The sequence below is a fragment of the Temnothorax longispinosus genome, chromosome 5 (assembly GCF_030848805.1).
Source record: "Temnothorax longispinosus isolate EJ_2023e chromosome 5, Tlon_JGU_v1, whole genome shotgun sequence".
Taxonomy (NCBI): Eukaryota; Metazoa; Arthropoda; class Insecta; order Hymenoptera; family Formicidae; genus Temnothorax; species Temnothorax longispinosus.
The window spans coordinates 81306-98290 of NC_092362.1; the positions used below are offsets into that span (position 1 = coordinate 81306).

Below are 16985 nucleotides of genomic sequence, written 5' to 3' on the forward strand. Positions count from 1 at the left end.
GACCCGGCTTTTGAAACACTCACAATACCTCGAGGTGTCTTTTATTCTCTCGTCGCTCGTCGCGGCCGATCCAGAGAGGCAATTTCATTAGGCCCGACCGTATCTCAAGCTATTTGCCGAGCGACGTTACTCGATATTAGTTTATTCCGAGCGCGGGTGATCGATAACGTTCGTCGTCATGCGGCGAGAGAAGCGCGTGCGAGGAGCATACGTCGTTCTACATCGCTTTTAGATTGCAGAATGACCTTAACCCCGGTATCGGTAATCGATGGGATCGATCGGGGTCTTTACGTTGCCACCCCGCGGAGGTATCTACCGGCCATCCCGGGGCTGTCGAAGGCCACGGTCGACTAATCCGAACCTGGCAGATTCTCGTGAAATATGCATCGAATCCTCGCCGAATTCCTCCCCGGAGGCCCCTTTTTAGCGACCTACCGTTTCTAGATTAATTGATTAAAGAACTGCCTTGAATATCCCTCGTTCTAGCACGGAAAATAGGCATTACATCTGCGTTACAGCTTATCTAGCTATAACTATATAAGTTAATTGTTCTAAAAGAGTGAATATAATCGGATTAAAAATGTAAGCATTCCAAGTTAGGAAAAATAATGAAAGCATCTTGAAGAGAATATTTTTTCTGATGAAATTCATTGTTGATAGGAAGAACGGAGCTTTTCCTCGAGATTTAAGACCGTCCGTAATAACTTGACAACGTGGTTGTTTTTTATTAAGTTTATTAAGTTGCAGAAGCCCCATATTATCCACAATTAAGCTTTTTTTCTCGTGAGCGAGACAATTCAGATTTGCGATCGATTCAGATCGATACGACTTTCGCGAAAATTAACTGTCGCTTCGAAAAACATCTGCTTCACGATCGGCAGAAATCTCGGTAATTAAACTATGTAATATACCGGTCTTCGATGATTCGATACACAACCAGCGAACCAGTTCGATGCGATCTTAGGTTTGTCGTGGCTGCAGCCGGCCTCGCCTCCGTACGTTTTACGGCCGAGCGAATCCGAACTCGCGCGCAAGGGTAATTAAGTTAACGAGCCGACCCGGGAGCACCGTTAATTAATTTGTCATACCGGGCTTCTCGGTGAATTCCGAGTAAAACTATTAAGCGCGTTTCCGTTCATCTCGCGACAGAGCGCGAATAATGGGCGCGTTTAATCCGCATTGTTTTTTTTTTATCTTCACAAACGTTTGCGTAATTTTACGATATCTTACATTATATTTCTTATTCCCGATAACAAAAAGAATTAAGTCTACAAATAAAGGCGAATTGAGTTGATGTAATTAGTTGTTGCAAATCACAATGATAGAATTATGTGTGTTCTGTTAAATATAAATTAAATTGCATTTGTGGAGAAATTTGCAATATTTGTATGATTTTTCTATTCGGTAAACATACAATACGAGTTGATGTAGAAGAAAAATGGTTACATCGATCGATCGGTGTCGCGCACGATGGTGTCTCTCTCTTTTAAAGCGGAGATCGCCTAACGCGCGCGCGACGCGACGCCTTGGCCCACAAGAGAGGTGCCGACCTCATTTTTATTACAATTCAAACGCGCCCTCCTACCTGTCCTCCCAGAAGAAATGTCAGCGATTGTCGACGGAATCGGGCACACGGAGAAATCTCTTTCGTCGATATGAATAATATCGTCGCTCCGCGCCGCGAGTCGCCGGGAAGTAGAGTTTCTTGGCACGCGACACACCCGTATTGTATTCCGCGATTAACATTAAAATTTAATTTCACGGTTTGGACGGGGACGCGCTGTCGAAACGAGAGGAGACGCGATCGCATATCCGCCTACACATTTATTTCGCTCGTATATCGCGCCGGTGAGAGTGCCACGGAGACGCGTGTCAGGCCGCACAATGAAGAAAGTGGAAAACAACGGCTATCGTTTAAGCCACTTATATTAAGGGAAAGTCGAGAGACTAGATCGAGTATATAGGAAACGCGGATGCTCTCTCGCGAGGGAACGAGGCTTCTGTATGTCGAAACGAAGCGAAATCGAGCGTCAAGCTGCTATCGCGATCGGCGCAATTCGAGCGGGTCGCGGATTTACCACCGGCTTCGATCGCGCATGTTTCTCGGAACGATGATCCAAGCGCGAATCGCCGCGGCACGACGTGAGAATCGCGTTGCATTTCGCGCAACATCGCGGAGCGGCGCGCGATATATTCGTTGCCGTGTATAGAGCGTGTCCTACGACGAGCTGTTCTAACGGTCTTCCGCCTTGACCGAGTTGAGCGAGGTCCGTGTCAGATCCCAGCGTCTTGACTTTGACTCCGTTTTATCGTAAAAGTCATTTCCACGATCAATTACCCGACCGTGAAGCGACCGGCGCGGCGCGGCGTGTGCGCGCGAGAGACCGCGAGCCGTCCTCATCGTCTTCTTTCGTCGGCTGGCGATGCATGCGTTTCCGCAAGATCCTCGGAAAAAGATTCTCCTGCCCGCTTTCCACCTATGATCCGCGTCTCTCTTGGAGCGAAGCCAACTCCCGCGGCGAGCGTTACTCGCCTGGTCGACACCGCGCGCTTCTCGAATCGTTAACACTTTAACCTTTCGCGACTCGCGAGTTTCCGAAAATAAATCGATGCTAAATGTCCTGCTATTATAATGTCAGCCTTCGATATTGATTTGTGTGAATTATTCCGCGCTTTTAGAGATAGGAAAGTTACGAGGCTCGCGGAGGTTAATAAATTCCGTTTTTATCTCGTATACAGCCCGTTTGTTGTACGGAGTAAATCGATTCAAATGACTTCCGTCGATTTGGCGATTTCCGTCGTTGATGGCGACGAATTTACGAGGGTTCGGGAAATACGTATGTAATTCGCGGTTCGTATGTGTAATGCCCGGTGTTAATGGCGAGAGAACGTCATCTTCGGGGCTCTCTCGTGGAAAAGTCCGGACGAGGAAGCCGCCGGGCTTAGCTCGAGGTCATGCACGAGCCGCGTGTCGTTATTTTTGTCAATAGACAATCACGCTCGGGAGGTACAGAGGTGTGTTTTCGAGCGCCGCGCGTCTGAACAATGAACGATAAAAGGAAAAGAAAAAGAAGAGGAAACCTTCGCGGCCTCGCGGAAATGCATAGAGCGGCCTAAATAATGGTAACTTGGACATTCTCGGCTCTGCCGACCACGTTGGATCTCTCTTTTTAGCCGCTTCGCTTGGCATTTAATCGACGGCCGTGAGGAACATATGCATTTACAAGCGTCTATTTACATACGCGGTCTGACAGGCCGTACAAAAGCATTAATAATTTATCTTCTCGAGAGACCAGTCTATGATAAAGTGATAAATTTAAAACGCATATCGTTACATGTGTAAGCAAGTACGTTTTTGACATTGTCGGATAGAATATCGTCCGTAGCTAATGAATAACGACTTAAAGCGTGTATTAGCGCATATAAAATAATCAGCTAATATTTTTTCACCAAAAATATGTACAACGCATCGGCAGGTGTGTGTCTTAGCGTAAATAAAATATAACACTCTGACATTTTTACAAATACGGAGCCATTATTCATTATTCGCGAGTACATCTTGCCCAACATCGGTCTCATGACACGCCGAAGTCGGAAACATGAATACCGAACGGAGTTGTGGAACATCTGGATATCCGCGTCAACATTAGCGCAGCCGCACAATACCGTTCCCAATTCACGTTCGGCGTCTCCGCGCTCGCGCTCTCCGAATAAAACGCGCGACGACTGTAATGCGCCAGCGATACGTCTTAATTTGTCCCTTAATCTCTCCCGTCTCTGCGCGCGTATTTCACGTCGATCGCGGCCGGCCGCATTAATCAGGCATCATTCGGCACGTCGAACATGCGACATGAGAACGTTGCTCCCCCGGCGCGCCGAGAAATCGCATCGGACTCGCCGGAGCGTAGAATGGTATGGAGTATTCGTGGTGGTTGGTAGTGTAGTGCGGTGGTGATGGTAGTGGAAGTTGTACGCTCGCTCTCATTAGCCATGGTGAGTGCTCGACATGGTGTGGTACCACCACCGCCGTCGCCGTCGCCGTCGCCGTCGCCGTCGCCGCCACCGCCACCGCCGCGTGGCATAGGTGGTAGCTTCGTTCTATCGACCGAGCGAGCGGCTCGGCTCGGCTCTCTCGTCCCGTGACCTGACCTCGTCTGAACCCTCCGCCGCCGCCGCTGCTGCTGCTGGCTGCGCCTCTTTCTCTCTCTCTCTCTCTCTCTCTCTCTCCGTCTCTCTCCTTCTCCATCTATCTCTCTCTCTTTCTCTCTGCTTCGCTCGTTCTAACGCAATCACCTCTCGCGGCATTACGAGCAGCCGCTCTTCTCTTTTCTCCCTCGTTCCTCCCACCCCTGATACCATCGCCATCGTCGTCACCGTCGTCGTCGTTTGTTCCCCGCTTCCCCGAAGCCTGCTCTCTCCGCCATAGTCTCTCGCCTCCACCCTCCGCGGAGGAGCGCGATAGAGCGCTCTCGTGCTCTCCTCCCGGTGCTTTCTATACGATATTAGCGCGCCCGAACTGGAACAACGCCCCAAAACTTGCAAATCGCGTAATCCGCCTCGCTCGCGCGCTTATCTCTCTCTCTTTTCTACAATTTTTATTTCTGCTCGGTTGCGTTATCTGTCTCCGTCCGTCGCTCGCCGTTTTCATTTTCATTTTCATTCTCGTTGTGTATCGCTATTTTTACATTTCTTTTTTTTTTAACGCTCCTCCGATAGCACGATTTCTTCCGTATCAATTGCCGCCTTCTTTTTCTCGATAGCTCGACGCAGCTGCGTTATTGCTGCGTTGCAAAAATTTCGTTGAATTGCTACATGCGTTGGCAACGGAGAGCAGCGGCGGGCACTCCCTGACGTAATCGTGCTAATTAATTCGACTCGCCCAACAGACCATCGCGAGAAAGTTTACTCTTTTCTGTATCAAGTGTCCTCCGTAACAACACGGAAAAATCTCTCGATTCGCGGTGAAATTTGCACAACAATGGCGGAACAATTGGCCATTGTTTACCGTTCGCTAATTGAAATATCTTCCTCGTGGAATGTGCTGCACTTGTGTGTGCGTACGTTGCTCGCATTTTGTCTTAATTAAGTTTAAATCTTTACCTAAGCTTACATTTTTAATTTTTTCTAATTGAAATTTCAGCTTCTATATTTCTTCACTTACACGTATCTGTTTGTGTTTGTAACGAAAATTACGCCACGATGCGTAGCTCAAATTGCAGCTCGGCTTTATACGTTGGCGAATATGAAGATCGCATTTGAAGTAATCGCGGAGTGAAAATCGCTCCTCCTGCGTACTCTCTCTCTCTCTCTCTCTCTCTCTCTCTCTCTCTCTCTCTCTCTCTCTCTCGCACTCGCATATTTAAGCGCTAAATGAACGCGCGGCCCTTAGTCACTGGATTATCCACGTGCGATTGCGGCCGACTTTACATTCAACGCGGTTCTCCACACATTCAGACAAGTTTCGCGCGCGCTCAATAAGGCAGCTGGCAATAAGGCAGTCGTAACTATACCTGTATTACATAGCACGTTCTCAATTTTACTTATCCACGACAGAAATTGCTCCGAACTTTGTGGACGGAGATACACGTAAACGTCGTCGTCGTCGTCGTCGTCGTCGTCCAATTACAACCCCGGGAATATCCCTCACCTCACTCGGTGAAATACGAATTTACGAGTTAAAGCGGTTCAACTTCGTTTTCAAAATGCGCGCACGCTCGCGAGGGACCTTATTAATTCCAAGTTTCTCTAAGAAGGATAATAAATAAGACCGAACGAGGGCGAAACCTAAGAGGGTCGCGTGTGGAGAGAGAGAGAAATACATAGAAAAAGAAAGCGATGGCTATACGTATCGAGAAACTTGTAATATATCGGAAACCCGTGCATTAACGCAGGGGCGGCAGAAAGTCTTTAGTAATAATAACGGCAAACAGCGAAAAAAGCGTAATGCACGCGAATAAAAGAAATGGAAATAGTAGCGAGCCATTAGAGGGTATATAAAACGTGACTCTCCCGTGCGCCGTGGGGCGGACGGGGCTCAGGGTCATTTTTCAAGGGGGTCAAGGGGAGCCTGCGCTCCGAGGTCACTCTTATTAAGGTGGTTTATTCGCGACTATGTGAGTCAAAATAAACCTCATTTTAAAACTTCTAATTTCATACACTTTCATAGTCGACTAAATTCATTAATGAATTTCTCAAAATGATTGTATATCACAAATCGAATAAATAATCAATAATAAAAAAGAGGCGAATGAAAATAGTCCAATTTTCTTAGCGTAGTACAGAAGAGCTTCAGATGTGGCAACGTCGCAACATTCATGTAAACAAATGGTTGCACGTGTATCGGTCGGAGCAATAAACTTAGAGGTTAATTTTATTTAAGTGCAACATTTACTTTTATATCATGAACGAACAACCGCGTTTTAACCTATGCAACTCGCGTTATGAATTCAAAGCGCGACGTTGCCACATATCCGAAGGTTTGTGATCACAGTGAGGAATGGACTGAAATCGATGTCTTTTAACTAATTTTGTGAACATTCTATACGGTTGAGATTGTTGGCTTTGGTACCATATGATTCGGAAGACACTCCTCTGTTTTTATTCTAATTTTCAACCTGATCTGTCTTTTCTATAATTTACTACCATCAATTTATCTCAAAATTACGGTCTCTCACGCGTCGTCCGCCATAAACGCAATGCTTAAGATAGGGAAAAAAGCATATTTTTAGACAATAATATCTCGGAAACTACACGGTCAATCCATTTCAAATTTAGCATGAAGATTCGTCAGTTGCTTAATTACTTTTACTGAAAAAACTGCATCGATCTGTTTTCATAGGTTATATGGACATACCACCTTAATACTACCTTCTCCAATTCAAATTCGAAAACGTACAATTTCCTGCGTTCTCTCTTTTCACTCTTATACGGCTCTTTTCAGTACGTTGAGCTAATTAGGGAGCCAATTGTTTATCGCACGCAAGTATGTAATAATTTTTATTGAAAACTATGTATATATTAAAGATTGCTCTTTCGAGGAAAAATAATTAATTAAAAGTAATATTTTTTAATAATCATATTTTCTTTCTAATTATAAGTGACATTTTATGTTTGTAATATTTTCCTTCATGCTCTCTCATTTCAGATTCTTATTTTAATAAATTTAAACAAAGTCTCGCTTGTGTACTTTATTGCGTAACGTTTATCGAAATGTCTTCTGACTAAAAGGATAATTGCTATAGTTTTTGTCATTTTTAAATTATTCTTTTTATCTTGTGTCAACTTTATCGATATTTCTGAGTCTAGAATTTAGATTTCCGGGTGAGAGAGAGAGAGAGAGAGAGAGAGAGAGAGAGTGAGAGAGGCCGAAAAAGAGAAAGAGAGAGAGAAAGAAATGGCGGTTTCGGCAGACTATATTTTCTCCGACATTGGCATAACTCTTTCGCTGTACACACACCGGATGTCCCCTCCGCGCCGCGGTGTGGTAAACCGTCGAACGCGGTTTTGCCCGAAATGTATTCCGGTTTTCTCTCCCGGTATCACATCGTTCTCACAATGTCACGATCGTCGTGCGTGATTCCGGCGCGGCACGACGTCACGGTCCCATTGACGTCGACCCCTCCGCGAGAGAGGAAGGCACCTTAAAACGGGCTCGTAAAACATTTTCGTGACCCCTTTTTCGCGTAACTGGACGAACCGAGAGAGACGGGCGTGCTCTCTCGGTTTCCGGTTGCCGCGCCGAAAGCCGTCGATGCCTATCGTCGCGCGGCATGTAAGCGCATATGTACGTGCTCGGGACGCGTAAACCAGAAACCAGCTCCTCCACGCCGCGAGAGAACGTTTGACTTTCATCCTCGCGTTTTCGAACGATTATTTTCGGGAAAACGGAGCGTGTCGTCGTTCGGATCGATTTTTTCGCATCGCGGAGCAAACCGTCCGATCCCTCGAAACGTTTTTCCCATTCGAGGAGGATTGCCGCGCGTTAACCGAATAGCCGAGAAGAAACCTTCCTTCCTTTCATCCCTTCCTTTTGGAAACGTATAGACCCTCGTTTCCGAAGGACTCGATTTACCCTCTCTCTTTCTCTCTCTCTCTCTCTCTTTTCCCCTAATCCTCGACCGGGGGTTGCACCTTTGTCGAAAGTGGCGCGGAGGGTGGCGTTCAAGGCCTTCTTTCGTATTATTATTTGTTTACGGCGTTATCGGAGATATTTCTCTATTCTTCTTTCGATGATCCCGCTCGTCTATCCGCGAGACAAAGGGAGAGTTTATATCCCGCGTCTTTCTCAAACCGCTCAAACTGAAATTGCTGAAAAACTCGTTTCGCGCTTCCGCGATTCTCGCGAGGGACAAATGAGAGAGAGAGAGAGAGACCGATCCGAATTCGCCGATCGGAGAGCCGTGAAACGAACCCGCGGTCGAAGTCCAGGAAACGGCGTTTAATACAATTTCGGTGCGGCCTGCGACGAGGCGGCGCACACACGGCACACACGCTCGTGGGGCAACAGAATTTCCTGCAGGGTGGCAGAGAGAGAGAGAGAGAGAGAGAGAGAGAGAGAGAGAGAGAGAGAGAGAGAGAGAGAAAGAGAGAGCAAGAATGAGAAAGGGTGCGAGAGGGTAGGGAGGTGGAGCCTTGGGTGCGCGCGATGAACGGGACGAAGGGAGATGGTATCGTCGCTCTCTGGCACGACACGAGGTCGCGGAGACGGCCGAACTTGCCCGAGCGCGGCCGAGGCGGTGCGCGCCGGGACTGCCGGGAGTGGGGGAGCGGCGGTCGTTCAGTAGCTTCGCTCAGTCGAGCCAGCACCGTAGGTCGGAGTCGAAGTCGCGAGTCCGCGGAGAGTACCTCGGGAGAGAGCGGCAGCTCGAGAGACAGGAGAGGCCGAGAGTGAGAGAGAGGAGGCGCTCGATATACGCACGCAGCTGCACGCGCGCACGGCATCGGCGATCCGACGGGGCGAGGAGAACGCGAACGAGGCGAGAGAAACGGCGAGATAAACGAGAACGAGAGATCGAAGCGCAAGTTGGCGATTGGCCGAGCCAGGGAGACCGAGAGAGAGAGAGAGAGAGAGAGAGACAGAGAGAGAAGCTCTTTTCCGCCATCTCCTCGCTCTCTTCTCCTCCGGATTGATTCCACGAGCGTCGTCGGTCCGTGCATCGCTGCAGCATCGCGACGACCATCGTCGCGCTCGTCCCCGAAAAAAAAAGTCTTCTCGTCGGCCGTTGTCGTCGTCGTTCCGGCGGATGGACGCCAGAAAACATGCGGTGGTGACAGTGACCGGATACCGAGGAGCGGAAGGACTGCGGAACTATTCTCAGGCAGCAAGCGGGTAATTATCGTTGTCGATCGTGTTACGCGAGAGAAAACCGTCGTGCTCCGTGGTCGATCGAGTCGGAGCCGGGTGAACGAGAGTTAGAGGGAAAGAGAGAGAGAGGGAGAGAGAGAGAGAGATACTGTAATAGAGAGAGGGAGGAAGGGTACTCTCTTTGCGACTCAACCGGAAGTTATGACGAGCTCGCGCTTCGTTCAAGGACGAAGAATTGTCCGCGCGCATGTGTCCAGTAGTGGGATATAGTGTCAACGACAAGTCGCCGCTCGCAGATCTGGATACCTTGCTGTCGACACCCGCCGGGCCCGGATTGTCTCATGTCAGGATGGCGCTGGCGCGGTACGTACAATCGTACGGCTCGCCGTTGTCGGAGCTAGGGTGGGTCTTCTCGCCCGTCCGGGGGCTAAACCGAGCGGGGGGGGGGGGGGGGGAGGGAGAGACCGGGGGGGAACGAGGGTTCGTCCGTTTGACCGGTACGCGAGGAGTAATCGCATCGATCCGCGGTGCCGGTAGCGTCGCCGAGCACGCGACGCCGACGAGGACGCTCCTTCCTCCCGGATTTCTCTCTCCTCCCTCTCCCCCCTCCCCCCCTGAACCTGAACGGCACGGTATCCGTATACCGGCTGAAATTGAGCGATAAAATCTCGCGCATTCCCGGATTTCCGGAATTCCCGGACGCGTGCGGGAGCGTTTCTCGAAAGGGGGGGGGGAGGAACACGTGGCGCGGGGCGTCGAGTCGAGTCGAAATACCGAGAGCGAAGCCTCGATCGCGATCTGCACCTTTCAAAAATGTATTCCAGCCGCGAAGGGACGAGAGGGGTGGCTCTCGGATGGTCGATCGCGAGGGTCGGATCGGAGCCTCGCGGAACTCCCGGGATCTCTTCGTGACTCGCGCGAGGGATTCGCGAGGCTCTGGAACACGCCTCGACGAAGACGCGCGACGGTCAACGACCCGTCGCGGCGTCGTCCCTTCGACGAGGATAGCGGCCGAGTATCGCGATGGCCATTAGCCGTACGTTCGTTCTTTTGTCCGTCCGTCCGTCCGGTGCTCTCCCCCAGTCGTCGCGATTCGCGTTCGCGCTTGCCGACTGGAAAGTTCTTGGTCAAGTCGCGAGCGAAGGAGCGCGAATCAAGGTGAATACACCTTTTTACGTTAGACGCCGACCTTCCTGAGGCTGCCTGCCTGATGTGGGCTTCGTCACGGCTCGGCGATTCCGCCGCCTGGCTTTCATATAGACACGTCCGACCGTGAACGCTGAGAGCGCGACTCGATGGAATTCGAATGTAGAAATGTTCCCCGGCGTTATCGTGCCCTCCCCTCGCTCGTTCGTTCGTTCGTTTGTTCCTTCGTGCGTTCGTCTACACTCGGCGAGGACTCGTCGCCGAACGAAAGCGGAATGTTCCTCGGCCAGCAGACGATTCAGCTTCTAAATATTTGATTAATATTTTTTACCGAAAGTTCTTTCTCGATATTAAGTATTTATTTTTGAAATATGAAAATCCGTGTGCCATACGTATGTCTTTACTTGCTACATATATTTATTTGATTAATTTTAAACTTGGAGCAAATTTTGAAGCAAAGTACTTTTTATCGCTCGAAAAGTAGAGCGATTGAGATATTAATCACGGGATAGAACGACATATACATTTGCAAGCAATTTATACAATGAGATTAAATATTCGTAAAGCCACGCACACGATAAGCTTTGCGTTTAAATGTCGATTTCAAAATGGTCGAAATGCGATAAATAATATCTCGCTTTTGTCCGTCCTTTTCACGTTTGTCCATTACTTTCACGTTGTTTATTAATAGAGAGTTATTCTATTGATAAATATATAAATATTCTATGCTTCGTCAACTTTCAAAACTTTTTTGGGGGAAAAGAAAAATATTTTTGAGTGTGCGCCTCGCAGTGCGCCTTCGATACATTTTTCCATGATGAGACAAAGAAGCTTTACTGGCCATTACATTTTCCTTATCTACTCTTATCGAGCTACCGATATGGCGATTACTCCACCAAGTTGAAAGTTATGAGGTCTGTTTACAGTTCACCTCCAAAATAAAATACTTGTATATTTTCGTTTACGAATACAAATGTTTGAATTTGAAATAAACATGCAATCACGTAAATTGCGTCGACCGTTCACGCAAATTTCTCTCGGCGACTATAGCCAACGCGTTTAATTGCACGACACCGTTGTACGTCGCGGAAATCGGTATTTCCAGTTTTGTCAATGGGATGGGTCTCGTTACCGTTAGTCATTACTTCCTGTTTCTGTGCGCTTGCACGAGGCTCGATTCGAAGGCGGGATGAATCACGGGACTGTGGACGAATCTTCGGAATCCCCTTCCCGTCGATCCTTCCCGGTCCTCCCACGTCAAGCGAGTATTTAGGACTTGATTTTTAAAGCTGCGACGAGTATAATCCTTGACACTGCTACGTCCTTCCCGCAAATGCAAAAATTACTTGTTACCCTGAGAATTGCTGCAACTATCTCGCTCCCACGTTTACAATGTTGATTATCTCGCACAGAAAAAAAAGAAGTGTCAAATCAATACCGATATATTTGTATACACGCAAAAATATATAATCTTTTTATAGTATTATATTTATTGTTAACTTCAGCTATATAATCTTTTTATAAGAATTCCAACCTTTAATTCAACTTTTTTTTCTTGATTGAACTAAAACTTCGTTTAACTATATAAATGACTTCATTCAAGCAAGTTTTCTTCGTTTAATGCAATATAATCTCATTTCAAGATTACATATTCTTGCGTATATACAAGTATATTAGTGTTGATTTGACACTTGTTTTTTTTTCTGTGCGACAGCAAAAGTTTACTAGCACGTTGACTGCCATGGTGACTGGCATTATCAAAACTTTTTAAAACGTTTGTAAGAAATAAATGCCATTTAATATAAAGTTTTGAATTACATAGTTAGATAACAACGTAAAATAGAAAGGATACAATTTATCGCGCTACCCGTATAAGCTTTATAACCCTTATTTAATCATATTGCACATAAACATCGTATATACAGTATATGCTTATGATAGTGCAAATTCTACTGTGGCGTACACAGTAAGAAATATGAAACTCGCTGGCCAGACAACGCGCGCCGCGCGCGTGTGTTTAAACTTTATAAACTTCCCACAGATTCTCCATTTTGCGTGGTCCGCAATAAATGTCGACGACGCGTTTGGAAATGTCGCGTAATTTAGAACCCAAGAGCGAAGCACGAATCTGCAATATGTCCTATATTAAAATCCTGGTACAAAATCCGCCTGAATTTAATAATAGAAAATTCGCAGTTTCAATTTGATTTCAAGATTTCACGCTTGTCCGCGCTCGTCGACGATTATTCCGAATTCAGAAAGTCAAATGTTTTCTCTCATGGTCATTACCTGACGATACATTATAAAAGCAGCATTATATTGATAAATCTCTGATTGATCAAAAATATTTCAGTTTTAACGCGGACTTGATCGGCGCGTTATGGCTCCCAATCGCTAATTGCACCGTTTGCTGTTAAACGAATATGAGCGACAAAAACACATTTAGACGAAATACGTAACACCGGAAGTGCCGTGCGCCGTTTCGAGCTATCACGCGACTTATCATCCAGCCAACTCGCCAGTTCTGCATCTTTTTACATCATTGCGTCCAGCTACCTGCTCGCATTTCCGTATCTCGAATCCTTACAGTTAATCGTGCCCGTAGCTCCCGCGTCGGCGTCGTGACCTTCTCGCCTATCGCGCCGAAGATTTACGACTGGTCGAAGTGTACAGATGCCTTTTGGTCTTGTTCAGGCACGTTTCTCTTTCATCGTTTCCACGAGCGCTTAATTCCTCGACGATCCTTGACTGCCACATCACGGGAATGACGCCTGCATTTCTCGAGTTACGGTTACGGCGCTTGCACACGGGGTAGGGACGATGATTTTAATTTTTTTTTAATTTGTATGTGTCATTTGTGCGCGCATAAGGCGGACGCTTGGCCAGTAGCGAGAACCCTAGCCGCGTGCCGAGAAGCCGACAGCTTCCAAGGAAACGCAGGTGTGATTTGCATAGGATCGCTATTCGCTGCATTTTGCCGGCGGTCGAAGCGTTGAATTCCCGTCGAAGGAAACGCATTGATGCGCCTTTAACGTCACGAAAGGAAAATCATTCACGGCGAAACGGGCTGCGGCAAGGCCGCATTACCTGTAATTCGCGGGGAACTATATAGCGGACGTATCCATCAATCATTTCGCAGCTGTCGCGCTTATCTCTAATTCCTCGCCGCGCTCAGTCGACGCTGGCGCAGCGATTGATCCGAGGATTTGCCGTGGCCGGTCAGGTAACGTTTCGCGTTTATTAAAAAGCAGCAAATTGGATAACTCCGGGATTAACGCGGGAAATATTCCCGACGTCAGGATTGCTCGCGTAACGAACTTTATTGAGCGTAATTAGCGCGGGTCACTTGTCCCCTCCCACGCGTTCAATCAAAAGTTTCTCGTTACCACGCTTAAACTCGACGACGGCGAAAAAGTATTTCGAGTCCAATCTAATATTAGAGACTGGGAACTTAAATTTTATAACACAAACCCCGCTTCGCGATTCTATTAATGTGAATTTTTATTTTATTATTTTATGGCTTAGGCAATAAATTTGATTTGTATAATTCTCTAACTCGCGAGTTATATAACTTTTACGCTTTCTAATTCGTAATTTTATGTACTTGTGCGTTTCAGAATATCTTAAAAGAAGTTCTAATTGATTTAGATACGGAGATGATCATAAAGATAGTGTCTGACAGTTGGTTATGATGTCACTGCGTGTTTTACATTTGGAAAACAGCTCGTAAAATTCTAGACTCTTTGTTTTCGCTACATCCAAAGCCGGAGTCAAACCGTCGAACAAACACGAATGAACAGCTTGCTTCAATGAGCTCGTTCGGTCTGGATTACTCTGGATTTACCTTCGAGCGCGATTGTTGATATACATAAATAGTTAATTACTCTGTTTTTTTTTGTTTTTTTTTTTACATAATCAGATAATCACGGTTGTGTAACGGACAACGAGAGCGTACGCGGGGAGAAGCGATCCGGAGGCGCGTTCAGCTCGCGTCACGTCAAACGACGAATCGGAAAAGCCGCGGCCTTGCATCACGGTAATGTTATCGTTTGCGTCACAATATTTTCTCGTCAGCCAGCGCGAATGCAAAATGCCGGGAATGGCTTTGAGTGTCTTTGTGCCCCGCGGAAACAGCTGGTCCCGTGCGCGCGGTCGTCGATACGCGGCACTCGTGTAAGTGTTAGTAGTGCGCGCGCGCGCACACACTATTACCGGCCACCGCATCACATCTACTTGGCCGCACTGCTCCGTCTCGTACGACACAATCGTCGTAGATTAAAACACCTGCCCATATTCCGAATAACATCGATTACCGCTCCCCGCTTCGATCACGTCACCTCGATTAGCACGCGACGTTCCACTTCTGATCGAGTGTGTATTAAATTTAGTCGAAGGCTTTATTGACAAATCATTTAGCAATGCAGATACCAAGAGTTTCGGTAAATGCGGCGGTGCGAGGATCTAACGAGTGCCACGAACGATCGTTCCAACGCTCGTTTGATCTCTTTTTAAGATCTTGGGCAGAAAATCTGCAAACTTTTGTGTCACTACTCGTTCTCCTCGTTCGACTTTCAAGGACTCTGATAAACATCTGGGATTCGATGACGAGAATAACGTGATTATTCAGGAGTACCGCTTTGGCACCGATATTAATCTTTCAAGCCGATTTTTTTTTTGCTTTTTCGTTAAATCGAGATCGGCGGTATCTCGACGCCACTAGTTTTCGTACGTGATTTACGTTTCGGGGAATTATTTGAATATTATTATAGCCGTGGCACACGCATGTACGCACACGCGTACAGACGGTAGTCGAGGCCAATCGATGTCCGGGACTCGATGAAATAAAGCTAAGTATAAAGGAGGAAGAGGCGGAGGATACGATGATGGCGGTGGTGGTAGTGGTGGTGGTGGTGGTGGTGAAGCGTGGCGGAGGGAAAGAAGGAAGGAAGGTTGTCCCTCGCGCTTGGTGGCAACCTTCGGCTTCAAGGGTACAGGGCCGGTACGTCCCCCTTGAGGGTTTGCTTCCCCTCTTCCATAATGGACGACGACGACGGATCCCTCGGAATTCAAAACCGACACCCATTATGAAGAAACCAGACGGAAGGTCCCCTTGAAAATCATCCTAGCCCTCGCTTTCGCTTTTCTTAGTCTGCGTCGAATCCTATCTAGGCATTCCTTTTAGGTAATATACATATACAAAATCATGAGGGATCAGTTTTCTATATAATAGATGAGATTTCTTCCGAGATTTCTCAAGTTTCACCATCTTTTTAATTTTATTTGTTTACTTCTTTATCGGGTTATGTCTTTTAATACGCATCTCATTAACGTAATTGCAATTAAAACGTTGCTCTTAATATGTAGACGTTATGATCACCTGCAAAATGGGCGGGTGTTTTATTGCAGCAAGATTTGTCGGTCGCTTCTCACTCGTTTATTCAGAACCAATAAAATGTATCGCAATCAAATGCCATGCGTTATATTTTTACGCTTAAACAACACAAATCGCGTCTTTGCCGCAATTATTTTGACCATTGCTTAAGAATGCCTACATTTAAGTATACTTTTTTACATGAATTATTTTTAAAACGGCAATTCGTCGTCTTATTTAGGTACTAGATATGATAAACGCTGAAAAGAATTTATAACGAAAGGGTTAAGTTGATCGGAAAGGGAAGGGAGAGACGTGAGCGACGCAGAAAGGAGCTACGTAATACTTCTAATTTCGGGAGATTAAATTATACGACGAACATGTCGCGCACATCCATGAATATGTTCTATACGCTCTTAATTAAAATTTTAATGTTCTCGATATTATATTTTTATATTTAATGTTATTTAATATTATTGTATTTCAAGACAGTTAAGTACGAGAGAGGAGCAGCTTCATTCAATAATTACGCGATATATTATTCAATCGCGTTAACGTGCATCGTAACAGCATGCCGATGTTTTCATTATTTTCTGCGTAGTAACAGCATCGCAGCCTGAATTCCAATCGGGAAACTGATTTGCACTGAAGCGCACCACGAATTATCGTCGATGATTGTTGGACTGTCATTAACAGCCGTTATACAGAGAAGGATGTTTGTTTGTCACATTACGTATAATTTTATATTTCAGGGTGTTGCATCAACTCGTTTCGCAATTATTTAATTCGCACGTTCAACGCAACAGCAAAAAAAAATTTATACATGGTTTGCGTGTTGCCGCGTAAATGTCGAGAATCGAGAACCTTTACTTCGTACGAGCGAGACGACGTTCGTCATCGCGTGCTCTTTGTGCGAGGAGATCTTCATATGCCTGTTATCGTAACCGTGAACCTTGAATCGGTGCGCCGCGAACGAATGCGACGCGTGGCGATGCAACATATCTGAGAACGGTGTGCTGCCTAGCACGGATACATTTTCAAGAACAAAAATACGAGCTCAGAAGACAAGTGAATTAGTTTGCACTTAACTTATTTTAAAACACCGTAATTAATACAGTATTATTAATGTTGACAATAATTTCGATTAGCTGTCCATCTCTTTCT

The 16985-nt window shown here is 46.5% G+C and overlaps 1 protein-coding gene across 9 annotated transcripts in view; it reads left to right on the forward strand.

Annotated features, from left to right (window-relative positions):
* Positions 1-16985, forward strand: part of Rdx (BTB/POZ and MATH domain-containing protein rdx) — a 74566-nt gene that overhangs the window by 43623 nt on the left and 13958 nt on the right. The window contains exon 1 of one of the 9 annotated variants that reach the window (XM_071777782.1): positions 8727-9706. The exons of 2 other annotated variants lie outside the window; for them this stretch is intronic. In XM_071777782.1, the coding sequence (XP_071633883.1) occupies positions 9552-9706 (155 nt within the window). In that variant the 5' untranslated portion in view covers positions 8727-9551. Of the gene's footprint in view, positions 1-8726; positions 9707-16985 lie in introns of those variants that run through there. 6 more of the 9 variants (XM_071777788.1, XM_071777786.1, XM_071777783.1 and 3 more) reach the window with 6 other exon arrangements.